We start from the raw sequence: 25,207 nt of genomic DNA, 5'->3' as shown, positions 1-25,207 counted from the left end.
AATAACTTTTTTATTGCGCTTATACTAAAAAAAAACTGAAAATGTACAAGTGCTTAATGACACTCACATTCCTCCATTTTATGTTAAATTAAAAATCTGTTTATTCAATAACACATGCCCTAGATGTAATCTAGAAGCATTTTTTTTAATTTCTGCCTGTGATCTATTAATGAAAACGATGACAGATATCAAAATCAGGTGGAATTGTGTGAAACCCTGGGAGGCGATATAGTGAAAATTAGAAAACAGGCTTCAAACAAAACAGATGAGAAAAAAAGATAAGATGATAGTCTTATTGACAGGTACGAGCCCTTCTTTCATGCTTCTCAAATATCCCATGAGTTCCTCACAAGGTGTGTGTGTGTTTGTAATAAACATGTATTTGAATTAAACATCAAGCACAGCTACAGTTTTGTTTAAATGAAATCCTTTCACCTGTCATCTTCTGATCTTTATAATTAAAAACTAGATATTGAGATTATCCTATTTTATGTTAATAAACTTAGTCAGATGCAAAATTCCTCTCTAAGAATACCACACAGCAGGAAAAAATGCTGACAAACAATGACTTCAGAAATAGAAAAGGCGTGCAAGTTCTTGCAGCAAAGATGCACATACAATGATATATGGTTATGGTTTGTCTTCTAGTATAAGCTCTGGAAAAATAGAAAGAAAAAGAAACATAGGAGAAAATTTCCTTTTATGCTTCAACTGATACATCCAAAAAAAGGTAAGAAGTGAAAGATGAATGTGGTAAACTGCTGCGTGCACTTTAATAGTCATTTAAACCATTTTGCATGTAGGTTTATTATTAATAGTTCTGTTTTTATGATGACAGAACAAGGCTGTGACTGGTGTTTGAGAGGTTAATTTGCAACTAATGCCAAGGCGGTTCTACATTGATGTATTTTTGCTCTTTCTGAGAGATGTTTTTTTCCTTCTGTTTCCTCAAAATGCTGATTTTCTGTATTTGATTGCCACTCTCAGAGCTGGGGTCAGAGTGAGAACGACAGGCGCGGGAATTCATTTTTATTAAAAACCTTTGTAGGAGCAGATTTATATCACTGATATTGGCATTTGCTGTTGGGTTAGGGCAGCATTATCCTGCTTCCACAGGGGTTTTCTCAAATGGGTTTCTTTTAGTTGATATTTCCCCCTTAGTTTGGTAAATATTTATTGTAGAATTACAATTGTGAATTCAGTTTAGAATGAAATATTAAGAGGCACTGTGGAGCAGCAGTTGGCTGCTGCCTCGCAGCTGCTGGGTCCTGGGTTCGAGTCTTCTGTGAGTGAGCTGGAATCCGGAGTCAAGCCGGTGCCTAACCAGCACTGCTCTGTTCCTGCATCTGCTTGCTTTGTTGAGCTACAGTTCCTGTGTCTTTTTTCACATCAGCTTTTTGCAGTTTATTCTGTCTTTAAGTGAGTGGAGTTTGTAACAGACATTCGGGAGGAATATTAAATCCTAATCTCGCACACCTCCTTACGTATGTCCTGCATCCAGGAGTTCTGCTTGCGTATCTTTCGCATCCCTCCTGCCACCTTCTTTACACTCTTACACCACTCTCTAACCCCCTGCCCCACGATAGTTTGGCCTATCTTCATGACTAAACTGCCATTCCCTCAGCTGTGGGTGCAAGTGGATACCATACTGTACCCCAGTATTACAGGACAGGAACTCAGGACTGTTGCTTTTCCTCACACTGAAAATAGAAGAGATTTAATTTTACTTTAAACTTTCTTTGGCCTTAAATTTATAATTCTATGCCCTGGAATCACATCACTTTCTTAAATATACACTGGGCATATTTCTTTAGTAAATCCATCGGAGACTGGATTTCCTACAGATCCAGTTATTATGGATGATGTATAACACATGTAGTGTTGCAAGGTGAGGAGTTCATTATACCTTTACCTGGAGTGCTGGTGATGTAGCCCAAGCTTTAAGCTCTGTTGACAAAGCCTTCTTCATGTGAATCCCAGAGTTCAGCGTGGGGAAGATAAACTAAGAAATTCTAACCCTTACGCATCTTGACTTCATATCAAAATGTGTAAATAATCCCCCCAGACAACCTCATGAATTGCAATGCATTGCAGAAAAATATATAACTGTATTATTCATGCCAGATGGGAACATTTTCAGATCAAGTCTATCCGTAACAAAATAAGAGAGGCTGAAAGCTGATGATCATCAGGGAGGTTCGAAAGGGAGAGAAAGAAAGGAAAGGAAGGAAAGAGAAGTCCCCCAGCTCCCCATCTTCCGTTGAAGCTGCCTCTTTGGAGCTTTATCTGGGTGAGCTGTGGTTGCGTTCTGAGAGAGACCTGTTAAAAGGTTAATGAGAGAGGAAAAACAGAAGAAGAGGCAGAGGGAGGGGGGGACACTCTGGCTGTAATCTGAGTTGCCTGGTGGTGGCTTCAGCCATACAGCCTGTTGTTGGGTTTAATAGCTGTGCACATTGATTAGAGTTTGATCGAGGGTGCCAGGGGCTTGCTGGGCCTGCAGAAGGCAGCTCTCTGCTCCCTGCTGCACCAGGCCTGTCTGTCTGATCTCTCAGGTGGTTCTTGGGTCCAAACACGCTCCCAGAGATTTTTCAGTCAGACACTGGCCACCTGCAGGCTGCACAACAGCTTGGGACAGTACAGGTGGGCTATGTGGGGCACCCTGGGGCACCAGAGGCTAGAGACAGGCCAGGACAGGTCAGTGCAGAAAGCAAGGAGCAATTTAAACTTCAGAGGAGCACAAAACCTGTCTGTGCTCTAATCATTTCACAATAAGAGGTCAGCACAACCAAGCCTTTTGTCAGCAGCAATAAAGGAGTTTTGGCTTTAATCCAGTTCTATCATTTCTTTAATGACCTTTCATTCTCCGCCTGGAGATCTGAGTCCAGACACTCCCCCCCAGCTCTCTGACGCAACAGTATTTAAGCAACTTCTGAAATAAAATTGCTGCTAATAACCAGGTTTTAAATCAGGCATTTTTATTCCAAAATCCATTTGACCTGAGGCATGTCCACACAGTATGGTGAAATAAACCTGTCGCTATCTTGTCCTATGGCACCAGAAAACTTTCAGGGGGGGCCAGCACAAGCATGGATGGCTTGTTCTTGCCTGGACTGGGCTGTCATTACTCAGATCCTTGGGTAACTGACACAAGACAGGGTCCCCCTGGGGCTGAGACTGTCTGGCAGTCTTCCCACAGAAATCCGCAGCGAAATTCCATTAACTCCAGTGAGCTCTCTCGTTTCAGAGTGAATTAACTCTCATAATCATGGCCCAGCTGTGTAAAAGCTTTACTAAAAGCAAAAAATTATACTAGTTAGGCAAAACTGTTTTTTTAAGCCTTTGAATTTGATATTATAAACATGCTAATTCAAACATGCACATACAGCTGTTGTTGAAAAAGCTTACATTGCTTAGATACAGAGCTTCTAGGCAATATGACATTTCTCCTTTTTCAAGATGAAATGTTCAAGCATGTTTTCTGTGCTCTTTAAGACAATGCGGTCTCATGACATGTGCACACTTTAATCTGCAGCTTTCTGTCCAGAAGACGATAATATATCTGCAGCTGTGAAAAATTTAGCTTTCTTCTACCACTGCAATGAGCTTTTTTCTTTTCTATACATGGCACCACATCTACAGAGGATAAAGATGGTTCTAAGAAATTCTGTTCTCCGGGTTCACATGAAACACTGTCTAGTGCAGCTCCTTATCATGTTCAGCCTGAGCTTAAATCCCAAGAGTAGATCCACTTTTTCTGGTCTTCCCGAGTTTGCAGTATTTTTGGCAGCTAATCTAGGATTCTCACTTTATCTCACCCCACCTTTTCCTACATTACAGTGAAGCTTTAGAAATTCACTATAATGATGCCTCCTATCAATAGGTCTTGTCTTTTGTACTGCAGTTAAGGCAGTTACAGGCAACAAAAGGTCATTACCCTGGGCAGGTGCCATTTATATATCTTACCCAGCTGATGCATATTTAGTGCGATTTCTTTTTAAAATGTCTTTCACATAGCGATCTGTTTTAAAGAAATGGCGTGCTCACTGCAGTCTATCTAAATACCACTCATAACTGCAGCCCTCATTATGTGTTCCTCGTTCTGAGCCTATATGGAAAGTGATGCAGACGCCCTCCAAGCACAGAGCTTTTCACTACTGTGTCCGCTTAGGTCTCTTGGTTGCAGAACTGAAAACCTTAATTGAACAAATGTGCCCTGTGAGACCTTTTCACTTGTTCTGAGGTCCTAAAGATGAAGTAATTTGAAGTTAGCTATACAGCTTTGCAGGTAACCTTAAGTATATTATGTAAATGACCAAGCGCTGTTTATTAAGGTAGGTCTTAGTTAATTAAGTGTTCAAGGTGCACAGTGCCTCAAAGCACTACTCACATACAGTGAACCTGTCAGTGTCTGAGACTGCCTTTCCTCTCCTCAACCTGCTGTCTACCCTAGTGAGACTCTGGTGTTGAAATTCTGAATTCTTATCAGAGAAAACAACTGCACTGCAGAAAGATGAAGTATGGGTGGATTATCTTGTATCAGTCAGAGTTTTAAAAGTAAATGGGAGATCTGGAAGAGTTCTGCCTCGACTCAAGTGACTTTCATTGCATTCTGTCTGCCCCTGTTCTTCCACCCATAATCTGCTGCCTCGAGCAGGGGATAATAGGCACATACGCTCTCTGGCGGTCCCACACTTTCTGTTCTGGGTTTTGCAGTTGCATCCCAAAAAAGAAGGGAAGGAACAGAGAGGATCAGCTCAGATGAGTGTTTTTTTTCATTTCACACTCCCTCGTTATGGAAACTCGTTACTCTCTGGGCAGCCTATTAACTTTTATGATTTGAGAGCCCCCCTCCCAGCCCCTTAAAAAAAGAAAATAAAAAGTAATGGAAGAGGCTTGCTGTTAAGTTTTACTGTAGTTTTTTTTTTTGCAATGTGCAGGATAACCAATTAGGAACAGAGGCTTGACTTCAGATAAAGGAAATAGATGTAATGGGATTTTCAGAAATACAGGTGCTTCAAGCACATCTGGTCAGCAGGTGTTTCAGAATTTTATATCTAAAGTTTATATTATTAACACTTAATAGCAAAATAGTCCCGGAGGTTTCGGTTCATAGTTGTCAGTGACAGCAGAGATAAACCTTGCTACAGAAGAGAGACAAAAAACAATCCCATTCTCTTTTCTACTGAAACCTAACGAAGTTTTTTCTTCTAAACTCAGTCATAGGTTGCTGTACATCTCTGTCATGAAATGAGTTTTTGCTGTGAATTTGTTTTGAAACACTGTGATTTGAAATAGGAAATCACACAGGAGAAATGCATTAGGTGGATGTTAGTTTTCTTCTGAGAATTCTTGCTGTATTACACAGTGAGCGTAGCAGACACAAAAACAGTATTGCTGAAAAAAGGCTTTATAAGTAACATAAATGAAAGGCAATGTGTTTTTATCAATTCATTTGTTGATATTATTAGATTTGTTATATTAATCAGCTCATTTCTCTTGAGAGTCAGAGAAAGCTCTCACATGAGAATCATTTGTCAGAGCAATCACAGCTGATGAGGAGGAGCTGCAGATCTTCTTTTGACTGGGTAACTTCAGGGATAAAACAAACACTGAGCCCCCCCACACAGTCATGAAACATGGAGAGGTTGACACTGCGGTATTCTGTAGCTCTGACATATGCCTACTAGAGGCAGCTGTGCCCCCTACCCCCTCCATAAGGGGTATACCCTGCCTGGCAACAGAGGGTTGCATGCCATAAGCAAGAGAGACCCTAGGCACTTACTGTCACAGCTGAGCTGTGGAGCTGTGGCACCGTTGCTTTCCTCTGCCCTACTCTTTTAGGGTTAAGGGCATTTAATGTCACAGCCCAGCATGTGACCAAACATGGGTGTGGGGCCTTGTATATCCAGGTCCTAATAGTACATGACATTGGACATTGTGTTTTGCAAAACAATGTTCTGAAAACTTGTAGCACTGAGGTTATTTGACTTCATCTTGTTTCCTGTTTGCAGGGGTCATTATCTGGGCTGTTGTTGTTGAGGAATTTTTCGTTGTAATTTTTCTTTTAAAAGAACTGGTTCAGTGCGAGCTTGCAAGGCCAGGGTGCCGCTCAAATGAAACTCGTAAAATGTGTGGAGCATTTCAGCATGCTCTGACACTGTGAGGCTTGGTGCTGAAACACAATAGTATCAAATCAATTCAATGTGCACTCAAAACAATGGCCTTTCATAGAAACACTTCAAAATGTCTTGCTACCACTAAAAATGTAACACAGAATGCCTTTGTTTTCATTTCCTTTCAGGAGAGCGTTAGGGAAAAACTAAACAGATTTAGATCTGACACATAGGAGCATGCGCAAGCAGCCATATCACCCTGCAGCTCTCAACTGGCTACCCACTGAAGCTAAGCTGGGTTGAGCCTGGTCAGTACCTGGATGGGAGACTCCTGGGAAGCTATGGCTGCTGCTGGAAGTGGTTTTAGTGGGACCTGCGGGGTGTGCCCACTGTGTGGGTCCTAATGCCCCAGTATAGTGGCGGAGACACTATATTGTAGTGGGTGCCACCTTTCAGATGAGATGTTAAACAAGCTCCTGACTCAGTGGTCATTAAAAATCCCCAGGCATTTCTCAATAAGACTAGGGAGTTATCCTGGTGTCTGAGACAAATTTTCCCCCCAGCCTTTACTGTGGCCCCCAAATTGTCCCCATTTATGATTGGCTTGCACTTGCCCTGCAATGGACTGGCGCCCCATCCAGAGTGTACCCTGACTTGCGCTCTTTGCTTGCTGGGTAGGCTCCGGCTTCCCGCGACACTGTGGTATAAATGCTATGGTATAAAGCTGTTTGGCAAATGACATGACATAACATAAAATAGGAACATAACTATGTTTTAACAACAGGAAAACCCTTTGCATGGATTTCCTTAAAACTGCTAAGCACGATGGCAATGTGATTGTGTTTACTGGATTACTGTGATTCAGTCACATTCACATAGTAAATAATCAATACAACAGTATAAGAAGGACACAGGCAGTATTAACAGACATTGTGATATACGTTTTTCTTCTGATAACTTCTTATCATTCTCACTTAGCCAGAAAGTGTTATTGATGTAGTTCATTCTGAATGACTGCAGTTAATTAAGCTTTTTCGATTATCAAATGGAAGGACAAGATCAGCTAAAGTTTTACAGTGTGATATATTTGTGTATACAGATTGTGACCAAGAATAGCATTTTAATGGTGCCCCTTTCATATTGTGGAAAAAACTGACTCACACTGCTCTCCCTGTAGGACAGGTCTGCCCCTTTTGTGTGTCTCTGCCCAACACAGCTGTGATTCTGAGATCAAGTGAAGTGCCAGAACTGACAGTGGGCATTGTAGTTCTGCTTTCCCTAGAGGCACAAATGTTAAAATGCTTCTGCATGCATGGGTAGCAGGCTTCATTTTAACATCACACATTGTCCTACTTCCATAGATTGTTAAAGACACAGGAAGAAAGAAAAAGAGCAATAGGAAGGAAAAATAAAACAACAACAGAAGTATGTGCCCGCCTGAGCTACAAGATAAAACAGAATATAAAATGTATAGTCCACACTGACACAATTGTACATGCCTGAATGACAACTCACATTACATTAATTATGTAACAGTTATATTCAAGCAGGGAACATCTTGTTGGGAAATAAAGTCTAGAGATCTCAGCATTCCAGCTGAGCACACAGTGGTCTTTGAGGGCCCAGCTGTCTCGAGAAAGACAGCATTGATTTGTTGAGCTGAGGTTGGCTGAGATGTCCAGGTGGGTCTGTTTCTTTCTCAGGCAGATTGGCACTTGGGAATTCCAATTTATTTCCACAGGAGGAAGCCCACTTTTTTCAAGCCTAGTTTTATGAAAGTACTATAGTGGAAAACAAAGAGGGTGGCGACATGACTTTGGCATTAAGAGAAAGATGGTTGGTAGGAGGCAGGATATTTCTGTACCTCATCTGTAACCACCTGGCCATAGCGCCGTGGTGAGCTCTCCTTTGCCAGGTCCTTCTGCCTGAGCAGGCTTTCTGCTGGGTGACAGCATCTCGGCGGGCTCTCAGCTCTGTTTTGCCCACAATGGGGAATGTCCATCACTATTCTTGTGATCAGAGTACAGTGTGGTCAGGTCTTTGCTGTTTTATTCAAACAAAATAAAATCCCAGTCTGGATTTCAGGAGACATACTCAAAACCATCCTTCTTTAATTTCACACGGATTAAGACTACAGAGATTGTGCTCAGCCAATTCATAGCTTTGTCGTTTGGCAGGTGTTTTTTAATCTGGAGACCAGCCTGTAGGTGCAAGTATTAGGTAGCTTGACCTTTCTCTTACTCCTTAATCCTGCTGAATCCCTTTTCCCATGGGTAAGTGCACTGATGAAAATTGCAGGGGAATGTTGACGAATGGGAAGCTGAGTTTTCCTTGAGTCATTTATGGTTCAAATCGCTTTTCAAATATCGACTGTCCCTTGACAATGACGGCATTAAAGATGACCTCTATGTCAGCCTTAAATCCAGAATAGCCTGTGATGTGTGCAGTTTCTTTCACCATTTGTGCACATTTTAAAGAAAATATAACGTACCGTAAAAGCATTTATTTTTCCTCCAAGTTCAAGGGTTCATGTTTGGTTACTTAACAGCTAAATGGAACCTGAAGAGGCTGAACACTCTGCTGAAAACTTTGTGATATAACCTATTTTATCGCTTGTAGAAATTTCTGTAGATAATAATATTTGCTGTGGTTGGATATTAGTAAAAAAAAGTAAAATGCCATAGGGACTCTCCTATCTATGATTAAAGCCAGGGGATTAGAGAGAAGTTAAATGATTTGAGCAATGTGCTCCCACACTATTTCATCCCTTGTGGAATTCTGATCAGGTGACCAATGAATAGGCAGTCCCACACCCCTCTCACACTGCTGCTCCATTCCTCCAAGATACAATTTACTGAGCCTTATCCCTTCTGCTCCTCACAGGCTCTAGGGTTTAACTGCGAATTAGCTAGATCACTCGGTCGAGCTTACATGCAACGCACATCATGCTTCCGTTTCTGCAAAGATGTCCGGGATGATGAATTGCAGAGAGGAGAATGTGTGAGCGTGCGTGAGCTTGTGTGCTTGTGCATTTGCAATTCCTTCACGGAACAGAGGGTGGGCAGTGAGTCAGACTAACTCCTAGGGCTCCCCCGGGAAGCATGGGGTGATACCTCTTGTTTGCTTCCACTGTGTTCCTCCAGATTTAACGAGAAGCAACTGGGACTTCAGGGACTGGAGATTCAGGAATAAATCATGTAGCCCTGGCTTTTCTTTATGTGTCTCTACTTGACACCCTGAAATGCTGGTTTGTGGCTTATTGTAAATTAGGCAGCCCCTTCAATATGGTTACTGTCTATAAGCATGGCAGCAGTCAGCCTTATCCCTGCCATCTCCTTCTCAAGAGACCCCTTTCCTTCCCGCACAGCCTTGCTTTTTTTTCCGTGGCATTGATATATTGCAATCCTTCAGCTCACTAAGAGGTCCAAACTGGATTGGCTTTCATTACTTTTAACTCACAACGTTAATTGCCTATTTATTTTATCAAGTTATTTAGCAAAGCGATACATTTCACCAGGGGATGATCGTCCACTTAAGTCTTCGTTTTTTTCATTACAGCAACTTATTACATCTGTCAGCATCAAGATGTATGAGTGTCTCATCAAGATATGGCTTAAGGTATACAGCTACAGTAGCTATTTATCTGACTGCTCAGGTATGAGGAGAGGGACAAAATCAGTCATTTTTGCTTCCATCCACAATGCTAAGTATTCGATGCAGTCTAAGTTGTCAGGTCTCTACCATACAACTATATCCATTGCAAAGATTTATTCACTCAGAACTTAAGATTGCAACCTAGAGTTGTCTAGACCCACTTTGCCTGACCTCTTGTCAACAGCTTCTCCTAATGAAAAACATACACTATATAGTGATACCAAAGAATGAAAATCTGGCAGACTTGTCTGTCATCCTAACAGCAAATTCAGTTCATTATCACAACAAAACACACTGTATTTGGTAGAGGTAGTTCCACTGAACTGTATAGTACTCTTGCCATGACAGCATGATTTATAAAATAAGTCTGCAAATGTTTTTTTTGGTGCAGTTGCAGGGCTGCTAAACAGATGCTGTTTGTACCAATTTAAACTGACTGCATTGTTTGTCAGCATGAGTTTACGAATTCATTCTTTAACAGCGAGTCACCATGGGTTGTTTGGGGTGAGTGTACACTAAATTTGGCACGTAACACCATGGGCCTTTTATAATAATTAATAGAAACCAAAACATGTGAAAAAGACAGTGCTGTTGACCAGAGACATTAGTAACTCTGTCTGTTCATATTATTTTTTAAACAACAGCAGCAGGGTTTGATTGCACTGACTAGCTGTCAGAGACGCTCACCACAGTTCTCGAGGACTGATCGTGAATCATTTCCTGATAAATTGACTGGTACTAATGGTATGAAATGTAAGTAGCCGAAAAAACACTTGATTTACCATCCATAAGACAGGGCTGCCGCCGGAATACTGTAATTTCGTTAATAATTAATATCTGTGAGAAGGGCAGGCTGGCTGTCTGTCTGCTGAACCATAAAATCTTTTTGGAATAAATTAGGGAAAGTAAGGTGTTCATAATAGTAGAGACCAGGCAAGACAGACACAAGGACATGCAGGAGACGAGACCCAGAGCTGGCAGAAAAACAGCCTCTACAGGCTCTGCACCTCTGGAAGAGTGAGCTCCCACTGTTTGTAAAAACAAGCTCATAACACTCCATCTTCAAGTCCCCTAGGCCTCCTCTCCGGCGTGATTTATGGGAGGAAAACAGGATTGCAATCTTGGGATGACAGCAGCTTTTGGGCTCTCCCAGGTGGATTCTGGCTGGCCTGATGTGGCTGTGCTTCAATTTGGCATGAGATGTAGGGTACTGAGGTTAACCTTTACACTGGACGGACTTTTTATTACTTCACAAGCCCTCATGCTGTAGATAACAGTCTGTATGCAGCAGGTCTTGTAGACACTGGATGTTTCTGGTGTTAGTGTGATATTTGCTGCACATACTGTACATCAACCTTGATGTGAGTTTCTATAATCTGGCAGCAGCTAAAGTAAGTTTAACCAGTTAACTGAATGTGCTAAACCACAAAAACAAGCAATCTGCCTGGAAACTCCACTGGTGTAAAGAGAGTACTGTATTAAGCATTGCCACAGGGTGTAGTTTGCACAAACGTCATAGATCAGTATTAGATTTGATACATGCAACTCTTGTCATTTGGACTCCCCAAAAATCTATTTGGTTTGATCAGAATCTGTTTATCTATTATGATCACAGTATGAGGAGTAAAAACGTTTCACAGGATGCACTAGTAAAGTGGTTCTCAGTTCTGATCAAGGGGCACCACTGTGTCTGCTGGGTTTTTTTCTGCTGGGACCTTAGTCACCATTGCTGATTGATACCCGTAACTGATCTGCTTGCTGGCTTAGATGTGTTTCTGAACTCAGTCCTTGGTTAAAAAAAAATACCCTATTTAAAGTGCATTACAAATACCTTCAGCAAACAGAATCCTGTACTGTCTCTCCTTAGCTTGGTAATTAAGAATTTGCTGCTGTCTGTCTGAGTAAATAGATCCTGATATACTGTTTAATTGATGATGCTCAGATACAGGTGTGAATGACACTGATTCAGTCTCTCCCACAGAGAGTCAGTGTTGGTGCTTCTGCTTGAGTCCAGTTGGTTATATTTCAGCTCACACACCTGAATGAGGGCAGTTCTGAAACTTGTTAATAAGCACTGGGTTCATATTAATTTCAAATTCCATTCAGCGTTTTAAGAGCTGAAAACAATTTAAAAACATTTAAAAAGGCTTCAAATGGAAAATTAGCCTGTAGTTAAGAAGTAAGATGAAGCTAAAACAGAAGACACAGGGGTCCTAGTCCAGCTAACAGAGACATGGGGTTCCTGGATCACAGTGACTATACTTTGGAAGGGACTTAAACCCACAGCATCTCAAAATGGTTGAAAGCGTTAAAGAAGGGTTTGGGGACACCCCTGTGTTGTGCCAGTCGTGTCAGAACAGAACCATCCTAGGGCAGAAACAGAACAACCAGACATGAGCTGCTTTGTTAGCTCTGTTATCAAGAGCTGATTATCTCTTGTACTGATCCAAATGAATTGCAAGGTAAAACAGTTACAATTATGAAGACATGGACAAAAACTACTTCAACTACTGTACAAGTGGAACAAAGATGAGGAAAAAGCCTGCCCTCTCTTTGGAGAGCTGTAAATTCATTATTTAATAGCTCATTTTAAACATTGCCTTGTTTTCCCTAGGTACATCCCTTACAAAGAAGGAGATTTTAATGCTGTTCTTTGCAGAGATCTTTGTGGGATATCTTTATTAGTTTATTAGAGTCTGGACAATTCCAGTCATATAGAGGTCTTTTGCTTCCTTTACTGTTCTGAAACCTAAAGGTCCAGTATGACAGAATCCATAGTTCCATTAAAGTAGCAAGTTTGAAGTTTGGTCTGTTGTTACCCTTACTGAGTCCCTGATGTTTTTTATCTTCATTAAATGCCACCTGCACTTATTTTAGTGTAGATTTATTGCTCTGATATTTGCTCTACAAAATAACAAAGCCATCATCATTTTAAATACTTCTGCGTGTCACTGGAGCGAAGACATGTTTTTCTCTTGGCCAGAAAATCAGTGATCTAGGGATCCTATTAATTCCAGGATTTTTTCTCATTGTAAGCAGTTTGTTTAAAAGTGCCGAGCTAGGCAAATGCGGGCGGATACCCTTTGTTAGCCAAACAGGCAGACAAAGTGCAGGCTGCCTCCTAGTTCATGTCGGTGCCTCTCTCTTGGTGCCAATAAAAGAAAGACGGCCAAGCTATTTCTGTTTCTGCTGGAAGCTCAGGGGAGTTCACAAGGTATCCTGTCGGCCATTACACTTCATAACAAGAGACGCTGTCTTCATCTGAAAAAAAAATCTCTGGGCCCAGGACAACTGGTACACATGTCTTTGAGGTTGCAGAGCTGCAGTTTTTCATCCAGTCTCTCCGAACCACATAAATTATTGCCTTCGTTGTGAGTTTGTTAAGTGGCTGATTTTTTCTTTGTTTGTTAAGGTGGCATAGTTACTAGTAAAATGATCCCATATGAATCTCAGGAAAAAAAATATTATTTTTTGTGAAGCCTTTTGAACGTTCATTATCGAACTCAGGTATTGAATACAAATTCTCAGGCTACAAATTTCTTGATTGACCTGAGGTGTTATTACTTGAGGACTTTTTTTCCATTAATCCACCTGAAATGTGGCACGTTTGAGAATTTGCAATACTGTAATACTAACACAACCATTCAAAACAGACCAATGAACAAGCTGACTTGCTAACAAAGTTTTTTCTTTTCCTCAGCAATTCATGGTACAGCAATAATTTTGTCATTCAATAAAATACATCTGTACATCTGTTTCATTTTTAGTAAGAATCCCCACTGCTCCTCGTTTCCCAGAGACTGTGTTCTGCTGATTTGTGTCAAGTCTTCCTGAGTGTTGACAATGTCCCTGGCCTTATCAGATCAGATAAGATCACTTTATTGGCCATATACAATTTCTTGCATTAGGAATTGTCTTTTCGCATACCCCAGCTTGCTCTCCATGAGACACACAGACAGGGAGAGACGCTTGGGGTCAAAGTACAGGGTCAGCCATTGTACAGCACCCCTGGAGCAGTCAGGGTTAAGGGCCTTGCTCAGGGGCCCAACGGAATAGGATTCCTCCACCGCCCGCGGGATTTGAACTCAGCAACCTTCCAGCCACAGGCACAGATCCTGAGCCACAGAGCCACCGCTCTGCCCAATCAACCTTCCCCCACTGTGTTGGGCTCAGGCTGCATGCACCCTTCTTGTAGCATTACAGCACCATTTGAACCTCATCATTTTCAGCCTTTTTGGAGGGAAAACGATGTCTGTTTTCCAGGGCTGACGAGGCAGAAAATCGACTCCTGCCAGAAAGGCTGAGAGGCTGGCAGGGGCTCAGAGTTTTGGAATCTTTTCTTCAAATAAACAGTTATCCTCTTCATGTTCTGGGATTTCAACCCCAGTCCTGCACTAATTTACTCCTTTTGTCACAATATCAAGAAAAGTACATTAAACCTCGGAGGATTTGTAAAGATTTCACATAATTGAAACTCTGCTCTGAAAATGATGAGCAGCAGATTTTGCCAACAGAGACTTGTATTTGGGTATAAAAAGATAAAACAGTGACCGCACGGCTAGGTATCTTACTTTCACAGGGCTGTGGCCCGTGCCGTTTGATGATATCATCTCATTTTGATGATAACAATGTGAGAGTGCAGCAGGTGGTAGTTTCGAAGCACCTGAGAATTAACACAATTTAAATTGATCTTAGTCCAGTGAGTGCAATGTAATTTCGGGTAACTAGAAGTAATGAACAAGGTAAAGTTTATCATTAGGTTGTGCAAATGCATTTGAAGCGCCAAGATTTTCATAGCAGAACTGTGTTCATCTCTCTCATTCCCTATCTCTATATATATCTTCCCTAATGACTTGTAATTCTTTGAACTCTGATTCTGATTTAACTGTGAAATTACATCCTTCTTCTCAGCAGTGCCAAGGGAGTTAGATTCTCAATACTTTTTTTTATTTCATGTTATTTTATTTTTTAATTCAAAACGGTATTATTTTTTAATTTTTTTATCCAGGCAGTATCTTGTTCCCAATGGATTTTAATTAGTAATTAGATATCAGATACTGTATAGAAAATCTTTCTCCTAATAACGAACTACATACTGTACTTAATGTCTGTTTCGAGACCTGATTGGCAAGCTTTTTGCCTGCTGATTTTCAATAGACAAACACAGCTGGAGGTGCCTGATCTCTTGCAGTTCTCAAGCTTGCCCGATTCATGCGGCAGTATTGCTAAGCCTTTAATTACTTAGTTTGTTAGCATTAAATTTGAGCATTTCCAAAGACAGGAAGAGATTTTTTTGTCCGCAGTTTTTCTTTTTATTTATTTTTTTTACTCTGAGACGATTGCGTCTAACATCTGTGACACATGTACATAGAAAAGGGGTTAAGAGAATTGCGACATTAATGAATCTTTGCTTTCAGAGCCATGTCATTTACAGCTAAATTGCTCCCTCAGAGACCCCCAACTGTTCTCAATACAGCCTTCACTTTTGGCACAGAGAAAAAAAATAAGATATTCATAAACTCCAAGTACTCATTCTTGTTTATGGAAGAGTGTTTGAGAGTGTTAACTATGCATTTGTGAGCATTTATTCTCAGACCAGCCAAGACCTAATTTTGATAGGAATTCATTTAAAGCACCTAATATTGAACAAGCGGATGCTTATAAATCCATCTGCCTGAAAACGTGACGATCTTACGTTGATTGGAATTCTTGAAGAGAGTGTTTGGTGGCAGGTGTGCTAGCCTTTTGAGGCTAACCCCTGTTGCCATGGTGACAAAATTGACAATTGGCGATGAAAAGCCCTTTCAAGATTCTGTGTGTTCTCAGGGTCTGGTAATTATAGAGTAAATTTAAGCCACTTACTGCAGTGGGACAGAAGAGTTTTTTATTTTATTTCTTGTTTTCCTTTAGCGCTGGCAGCTCATCTTTTGCTGGTGGGGTGGTGAACGCGAGCTGCTCAGAGATGGCCAGGGCAGACGGGGTCTGTGTTTTCACTCGGTGTGCGTGCGCTTGTGCGTGCTTGTGTGTGGTCATGGTTGGCACCTAAAAAAGGTTAAACCGCCGACCGGTGTTCAAAGGGAGCCGCCATCCTCTAAAGCCAAAGAAATCTGTGGTGCAGCCTTTCGTAAAGCATTAATAAGGCTTGGGGGTTCAGGACTCATGGCCATTGTGATATGTTCCCTGCTCTCTCCGTGTGCTAAGCCCAGGCTCCTTAGCTGATATCTGACATTGGAACGTGAAAACGGCTTCTCTGCATGGCTCTGAGCCTTCAGCCTGTCAGTCACTCTCATCACATCCAAGTTTCTGGAACGCAGTGCCGGTAGCTGTGCCTGTGGAATGCCACCGAGCAGAGCCTGTGTTCAATCTTTAAATATTGATCCAAGACTGAGAGCCGACATGCCCCTCAGAGTACAAAAAAAGGATAATTAGTGACTTTAATTGGGTGATCTGTCAAGTTGGGAATGCCAGATATAAATGCACACTTGGTTCAATGACAGTCTGCTCACAAGCTCTTACGGTCACCTTGGGTCTCTTGGATCTGAGAGCAGAGATTAAGGAAGACTGCACCTCCATCTGAACAACAAACGAAAAAAAATGTTGGTTTCTGTGTGGTTCTTGCTTTGATTTTCCAAAATAATTTTAAAGGTACAAGAAGAAGGAACACAATGGCAGTTTCACATCTGGATTGTGTTTGTCTGCTGCTGTGGTTCACCTGAGCTTACCCTAGAATTTTCCTGCTGTTCTGTGTGACCCAGTTTGAGCAAGTCTCTCCTCTGGCCAGTGAAATATATGTTGTCAGTTTTGTATGCAAAAGCAAATACTTTAGTGCAAAGAAATCTGTCTTACCTCTGTTGACATTTTTCCACCTGATCAATGTGGCATTTTTCAATTGCTTCTTCCCTTTGTTTCTGGCCTTGCTTGTACAATGCTGATTCCTGCGATCACAAGTGCGTAGATACAGCTTGTGAATGGTGTGTCACCGTGTGTCAGAATCCATAGTCAAACCCACACAACACTTGCCACCGTTCAGGCTCTTGCGTCAGTGTGCCTGCTTGTCTGAGCAAGGGTGTGACTGCTTGGCGTGTACAGGTGTGTGCAGAAACAGCGGCAGCTCAGACGTGCCTGGGAAAGGTCAGCTAAAGATATTTATGAAAAATGAGTGCTAGGAAAGGATGTTCTGGCAAAGTGTTTTGAGTAGAATGTTAAAAATTATGAAACACACTTGTTTTAAATAACAGGAAATAAAGGGAAATAACAGGTTTTCAGCATATGCATAAGAACGTGGCTTTAGCTCTATAAAGCATAATGATGGAAAAGCAGCTTGAAGGTCTTTCCACAGATACAACAAAAGGGTGACTGTATGCAGAGATACTGATTCATACAAATCTCTTCTCACAGCAGCGTTAAAACATCATTATATATTTATAACCACATACAGCACAAGAGGCAACAGACAACCAAAAGCTATGTTTTTGTTCCTTTTATATTGAAGCATGTGATTTCATTGCTTAAGCCTTGCCTTTCATCAGGTTCTGCTGCAGGAAACGGTCCTGCTTAAATGGACTTTCTGCTTTAGTGCTGTCTGGAATTGGCTCATTCAGCTAGCCTCAGTGGGTGTTTTTCTTTGCGGGGCTGATCCTGTCATATTTAACTATGCAGGGACAAGGAGTTGGGCTTGTCTTCGGAAAAGAAGATAAATTATGTGCTTCAGTCCCTTGATGTTTCAAAGACTGAGCGGAAATCTAATGTTTTCACTCCTCTCCCTGTCTGTCGCTCTCCTCAGATCCAAGCGAGGGCTTCCACTGCCAGGAGGAGTGTCGCATCCTTGGGCACTCCGACCGCTGCTGGATGCCCAGAGTGCCCATTCCGGCCCGTGCCAAATCCCCGGAACACGGCCGCAACATCATTGCCCTGTCCATAGAGGCCCCGACGGTGGACGTCCCGCACTACGAAGACTGTGGCACCAAGAGGACTTTTGCCACTTTCGGCAAGGACGGCTCTGACCACGGTCAGGAGGGGGAGAGGGGTGAGATGAAGGTGAAAAGGACAACTGAGCTGCCCGTCTGCAGCCCCAAGGCCAACGGGGCCGTCCGAGAGGCAGGCAACGGGCGGGAAGCCGTGAGCCCCATCACCTCCCCAGTGCACTTAAAGAGCCCCGTCTGTGCCAAACCCCCCGCCTCCTACAACACCCTGCACTGCCGCGACGCCGAGAGGATCGCCAACCACAGCCTGCTGCGGCAGCCGGAGGGCAAGGACAGTGAGCCGGCGGTGCGAGAAATCAGCCAGCTCTTCCACGAGCACAGGGACAAGGACTCCCCCGGGGGGAAGCGCCTGAAGGACATCGTTCTCTAGAGGGGCTGCGGAGAAGCGGAGCGCGACAGGCTGCACACACATGCATCGGAACACCTGGAAACACATCGACTGCGTATCTCAGGCAGGCGCGGTGGGGAAAGCGATCGACTCGGGAGAGGATACGCGGCGCTGGGTGTCTGGGGACAGAAGGGGGCAGTGGGGGATTTTTTCTTTTGCGTTTCCTTGTCGTTGTTCACTGTCCAGGAGAGAGGGAACTGAAAGGCTACTGGTTACCGTGTAACGTGCCGAATCCCGGGACAGACAGCCATGGAGATGGGACTCCTGTGAAGGCGGAATCATGCCTTTTGTGTTGAGTTTTTGATATTGCCTTTTTTTGGGGGGGGGTGGCTGCCAGACCATTCTACCATTTCAATCCCAAGAGACCATTTTGTGGAAGGAAAGAATCTGCAACAGACAGATAATCCATTTCTATCATTTAAACTTTTTTGTTGTTTCGTTTTTTCTGTTACCACTGGCTATTTCACTTTTTTTAAAACAAGGAGAAAGACGGCTTTCTTGGCGAGTTCATTTTCGTTTTGCCCAAAGTTTCAATTCATAAAACAACAAAAGATATTCCCCTCCACGTTTCACTGAAGACATTCCAGCTTCTCTCACAGACACAGAGATGTGAGTGGATTTATTTTTTTTTAACTCTGAAGAAGCTAAATAAACACTTATCAGATGATGTCCATGGATAGGATAGCTGGGAAATGGTCATTTCCTCAACAGGTCTCTCAAAGTAAACAGTGAAAAGACTGAAAAGACTCATTTCCCAAAAGTCACCAGTCCCCATTCACTGTTGTAGCTGGAAGAGATGGGGCACAGTTTAAGAGAACTGTGTGCTCCAGTCTCCCCGTCGTCTGGAATTCTGACTATGGGGCTAGGTTCTAAAAGGATCATCAATCACATGTCTTGCTGTATGTGAAGCTCTATATAGGGTTAATTTTTTTTAAAATAACCAGTTGTTATGTGACAATCCCTTTAATGTTTCCTTAAAAAAACCTGAATAAATAAACATTGGTGTTCAACTGAAACTAAAGTAGCGTTTTGTTACACAAACACAGAAAAGGAAAAAATCGTATATGCCAAAATATATTTTATAAATAATTTAAAAATGTATTATGAGAAATTTAATGCTGTATAGTTATTTTATTAGTAAGTTATACTTGAATTAACAGGCTTTTTTGTTTATTATGATGATCATAATTTTTTTTTATTTTCCAAAACTGAACTTTATGTTTTACTATGTTACCCCTGGCAACTGTTAACTTGCAGTCTACCTTGTTGTAAAAGAGTTTCTTATTGGTCAGTTCTCGTGCCATCAAGTTTCTGTGAGCTGTGTGGGCTAATAGAAAAATATAAAAGAAAAATAACAAAAAAAAAACAATTTCAGCACCTACAGTAGTGTGTCAGTAAATATAAAAAAGAGCTTAGCGTGAGGTAGGAAACAAAACCAAAAACAGGATGTAGGAAAAGACTAAAGGAGACTAGAGGGAATTGGTCAAACTTACTGAGCTGAAAGGAAAATGGCTTTGTGACCCAGAGAAGGGTGGTGTCACACATTTCTACACTGATCTGTTTCTATGTATTTAATCTGAGGTTCAGTTCTGTGGTATTAATGCATAGCTTTAAGGTCCTCCTTGTGGTTAGTTTCTCTCCACAAGGTAGATAAGGTATAAGAGCTGCTCCTGTTGTACTGAGAACAGTGAGGATGTCTGAAGCTCTTCCAGCCTCTTGAAGCATATCCATTGGCAAGGTCTTGTAAGGGAGTGCACAGGGTGACGAAAAAGACATTGCCTGGATTCGTAGACTTGATGAACGTGCTTTAATCCGAAAGATAATCTGTACTTGTTTGTGGGTTTTCAGTTGCACTGGAACACACTGGACAGTGGAACAAGATGCATAACATACAATAGAACTTGTGGCTGAATGTTTGCAGGTCTCTCCAACAGCTTATGGCAACATGAAAATCGGAGTAATCACTGAATGTATACAGCAGCTTATTATTAAACTATTAAATGTTCTCCACTTAGCTTCCTTGTCTTTTTATGAATATGAGTGTTGGAATTCTTTAATGCAATGCAATTTAATTTATTAGAGAAAATGTGCTTGTCTGCGTGTTTGTGAGAGAGAGAATGGTACCGATTTCTACGTGGCCACACCCATGCAAATTCCGAGTGAGTGTATTATAACTCTTTGAGGCCTATCATTAACATAAGAACATAAGAAATCTTACACTTGAGAGGAGGCCATGTGAACCATGTTGCTCAATGGGTTGCTAGTAGCTAATTGATCCAAGGATCTCATCCAGCTGCTTCTTCAAAGTTGAGCACTTGAATTACATATGCTCTTCCTTCAAAACTGAAAAGGTTCTGCAGCCTGTTAGAGTAGTACATTTCTTTTAGCCCTCCCCCAACACATAAATATATACACATATACAAAATAATGGATTGAATTGAAATGGAATTAAAGGCATTGGTTCAGTTCTCATGCTGTGTGCTTTAAGCTCTAAATGAGCTAGATGGGCCAAAAGGCCACCTCTCATTTTTAACCTCTCTTATATTTTTAACAAGTTAGAATTCAAGGCAGAGCCTGCAGCTTCTTTCGCATTAGAAGAGTTCTGTGACATCATGCTTTGGTCTCCCAGTCGACTCATTCGATGAATTAAACGGAATATGTGTACTAGTGGAAGGGCTGCAGTAAATAGACCTGTAGCTGCTGAAAATGCCTTGACGGGAGATTTCTAGCCAAAGGGAGTCTACTTGAGATATGAAAAAAAACTCTTTAAATTTTTAGCAGCAGGATAAACAAGCATCTTGAAACAGGTCGTGTTCTTCACCTCACAAATCTAATGCAACTGATATGCCACAAAAAATCAGAAAAGGGTTTTGGGTCTTCTGATGAGGGCTCTTGAGCCTGTTGCTATTACCTTGGTGCCAGTGTGAATTCAGTAATTGAAGGCACCCGTTCAACTTTGCAGATCTATATTTTTTATATTTTGAGCAGATTTTTTATTTCCGAATGCATCTAGCTTAGTGAGACCATATAAAAGCTGCAGCTATTGATTTAAAAAGGGTAATCATACCTTATAGCCATTCCATCCCTGAATCAGACATGAAAATGAAAACAAAATCACATGATTCAGAGCTGCTAAGTGTTTGGTCTGTATTTCGTTATGTTAATGTAAGCTACATACACCATTCCTACCTTATAAACAGTTTCCCTTGAAAGAAGATGCAGGGGGAAGCTTGTTATTCCAAACAGGCAGAAAAAGTGCTGAGAATCTCCACTTCACTTCCTTCCATAGGGATACAGTACATATGTCTTCAACACACATCTCAAAGGAGCTGGCAAATGATAAACAGATAACACTGTTCATTACTTTTATGTTTATAACCTTTTTGGTCCTTTTGTGAAGACACAAGTCTGCACACTGAAACTCTCCTTTCATCGTATTTGAAGAACCTGAAGCACATCATTCTAGGCATTGTGAGTCAATTTGGGTATTCACAAACCCATGAATCGGATCACTGCCAAATGCTAGTTAAGTATGCCAAAATGACTTATTGTTATTGACTCGCTAATTGTATTGTTAACAATTAAACCTTTGAAATCCATTTGTAAATGGTAACTGTTATTGGTGTAAGTGGAATGATGCAGAAATCAATAATAATCTAATTTATGTTGATGGAAACAAATATTTTCTAAACCATCTTATCCCCTTAAAATAAAATATTTCCAATCTAAATTTCAATGTCTTTTGGGGATATGTTGTCCTGTATTTTCATACTCAAGAAACATGTTTGTTTCCATTACTCCAAACAATGTCTATTTTGTTGCTCATATTTATTATATATTCTTACTACTTGGATGTATGTATGAGGGGTCTTTGGAACACTTTGTGAAAAAAATGTCTTGTATCTTCTGCAACCTGAGAAAGAGAATAGAGAACAAAAATGTGCACTATTATATTCATCATACAGCAGAATTGTTTTATTTTGCCCTTTGCATCTGGACACTCTTCAAATTAAAGCAGTTACCTGTACCTCTGACAGTACACCAGGCTATTTTTTACCAACACCAATTTCACACAGCCTTTACAGTGACCACCTGCAAAAAAACATGGAGGTTAAATCAATACAGCTCCAATTCAAGACAACAGACAGACACCAGGTATTAGATTCATATTGATGAGTTTGAATTCGCAAACCTGATTTTGGAACTTTGCTTTGTTACGTACATTATATAAAAATATTTTAAAAACCTTCCCCTTTAAAAAAAAACTGAATGACTGATCCTTCCGTTGTTAAATCCATTATTCCTCTTGAATTAAAATGTGCATTTGATAATTTCAGGCTTTAGGCCCTGCTAATATGATAGGCTTTGCTCCTTGACATTTCCCAGTGGCACTTTGGGGCAGACAATTAAAATCAGCAGAATGAACATTTTAAAAAACTTTAAAAAAAACAACCACAACCTCCAACCGGCTATTTTTAAGGCATCCTATTCGTGTCCATCCAAAATAGTGATTGAATTTTTAATTTTTTTTTATTTCTTGAATTGCAAAACTGTTGTCTTGTGTGCATGCAAATGAGCTCCAGGCTGGATTAAGAGAGGCGTTCCAAACGGCTCCTCTTTGAATCTGCAGCCAGATCTCAGCTGGAAGAGACTGGAGGAGGGAGGATGAACCGCTGAAGTACTGTAGCTTGGCAGCCAAAGCACAACCCAGTGTAAGAACATTAATAGGCTGGGTTCAAATATAACCATTTCTAAAACCTTTGCAGATTACCAACTAATTAGCACCATTTCACAGTTTTTCACTGAATGTTTTGAGTTGTGCGGTCAGATTTTGAAATGCAGCTGTTGATTGGTTTCAGCAGAAGGAGCTTGGTGATGTTCTGTGGAAGAATGTGGGGGCACAATACACTTCCTGCTGCATTATGACACAAACCACAGGAAGCTAGCCACTCTTCATGCCAAACTAGTGAACACTCTGTAGGGATGTCTGTAGCCGTGGGGGGACATTCCATAAGCCATTGTAACTGGGGGAGCTGGTGGGCGTAGCAGCAGGAATGTGTCATGTGAGGGAAGCATGGAGCAGTGGTTACAGGCCTGGCCTCGGGGCTGGAGGGCTTCGAGTTCAAATCCCTGATCAGACATTACCTATTGTTCTTGTGAGCACGATGCTTCACTCAGATTGCTCCAGCTCTGCTGTATATGGGAGGGTTCTGATTGTCTCTTTTTCTGTTGCTGTGTTTCATATTTCATATGTACTGTAGTATGGTAAACTGTGGTGATCTTCTTTAAAAACAGATTTCACAGTATTGGAAAAAACACAGATGCCAACAATCCAGATCAAAGTAATACGGAACTGTAGTAAAAATGTAAGAATTTTTATTCAGTACCTTTAAACAGTAATCAGGAGCTGAAGGAACCAGAGGAGACCCAGTGGTCTTGTGTCTTTTGTAACAGGCCTTATGGTGATCCACATTGTGCAGTCAGCAACAGCCCCATAACTTTTCAGTGGTCAGTATTAGCCTTCTCTTTAGGATCTGATAGTACTGCTCTGCATATACAATGCCTATACTGTATATACAGAGATACATACCCAGTATGATATGTAAAGACACAAGTGATACAGTCATCATGCCAAACCAGGATTTTTCTGTAGAAAAACAAGGAAAGGAGGAAAACGACAGCATGGAGCATTGAACTCTCTAAGAGGCCTGTTCTATGGAAAGCCCACAAACACATCACAGTGACAGATGCATCAGACGGGCTGGTTATCTGTCTCACAGCAGAACGTGCCTTTCCATGCTCTCATTTTTAAATGCCTGGAAGCGAAACATCCAATTAACTACCTTGCTTTACAGTTAACACAATGCCCCTTGCAAAGGTCAGCAGATAATCTCCCTTTTAAAAGAACTCTCCTAGCGTGGGTATATTGCTTGAGTCTGCAGGCTACTCTGATTGGATTGTTTTACTAGTGGAGATAAAAAGATTACTAAATATCTTATACTTCGCTCTCACCTAAAGGATTACCTTAATACCCTGCTGTTAATGTTTCTAATTTGTGTGGCTAGACTAAGAAAAAATAGTGCTCCACAGTTGAAGTTGTCAAACATTTGAACAACTATTTTGCCTTTATTTAGTATATTGCTATTTAAATTGTATATGTATACTGCCTTGATTGCATTATTTTATATTCCAAAAATACTTTTCCTGTGAATACCTTAAAATATTTAATTTAAATTTTATAGCACAGTCATACATGTTTTATGATCAATACCTTGTAAATAAGACACTTTTGAAGTTCCTTCGATCAGAGCCTTGGGGGACCTTCCTTGAGGTCAGTTCTAAGATGTCATATTGAAGAGGCCTCATGGCCCTCACTGGTCAGTATAGTCCATGTTTGAGGACACTGGTCCTGACCCTTATAACTCTCTCAGAATAAAGAGACTAATACAAGAGCAAATAATTAAAACATTAATCTGTTCTATTGTATTTTTGGTGGCTCTATAATCTGCCCAGACAAGACAATGACTAAGTCTTGCTAAACTAACAGACATCAATTATTGGAAAGCTGATTAGCTGGCCTGATTAGTCTAACTAATCATCTCTTCCTCCCTCATCCAAATTTCCATAAGTTTTCCTTTATCAATGGATTGCGAAAACCTTTATGTTCAGCCAGATGTGTTTAATTATACCAGTAAATGTGAAATTATTTTTCTTTCTAAGATTGTACAAGAGAATATTTGCAACCAAAGGTCTGTCTTAGCCTAATCCTGGTATATCCAACCCAAGTCCTTTTTCTTTTCTTGGTGTAAGCTTTTTACAAATGTTAGACTGATGGCTAGAAAAATGACCAGCAGTGCTTATTCCTGTATTACAGTAATTCAAAGAGATGGAATCTGGTCTGCTATGTGATCAAAAATGTGCAAAGAATAGCTAGAATTACAGGAGCATGTCACTTCAAATGTCAGTTCGTACAGCTACTCAAGCAATACAGGAGCAGAGAAAGAAAAATACTTGGCAGTATTTTATCTAGAGGTGTTATATACAGGTATGCAAGGAAATGCTACTATGTA

At 41.1% G+C, this 25,207-nt stretch overlaps 1 protein-coding gene across 4 annotated transcripts in view; it reads left to right on the top strand.

Moving 5' to 3' along the window:
- Window positions 1-20,147, top strand: part of pcdh19 (protocadherin 19) — a 59,481-nt gene extending 39,334 nt beyond the window's left edge. For all 4 annotated transcript variants that reach the window (XM_088925232.1, XM_088925233.1, XM_088925234.1 and 1 more), the window contains exon 5: window positions 17,551-20,147. In XM_088925232.1, the coding sequence (XP_088781358.1) occupies window positions 17,551-18,119 (569 nt within the window). In that variant the 3' untranslated portion in view covers window positions 18,120-20,147. The remainder of the gene's footprint in view (window positions 1-17,550) is intronic.
- Window positions 20,148-25,207: the final 5,060 nt, after the last annotated feature.

Source organism: Atractosteus spatula, chromosome 9 (assembly GCF_055471065.1).
Source record: "Atractosteus spatula isolate fAtrSpa1 chromosome 9, fAtrSpa1.hap1, whole genome shotgun sequence".
Taxonomy (NCBI): Eukaryota; Metazoa; Chordata; class Actinopteri; order Semionotiformes; family Lepisosteidae; genus Atractosteus; species Atractosteus spatula.
The sequence above is the reverse complement of the archived record's forward strand: the minus strand, read 5'-3'. Positions and strand labels throughout refer to the sequence as shown.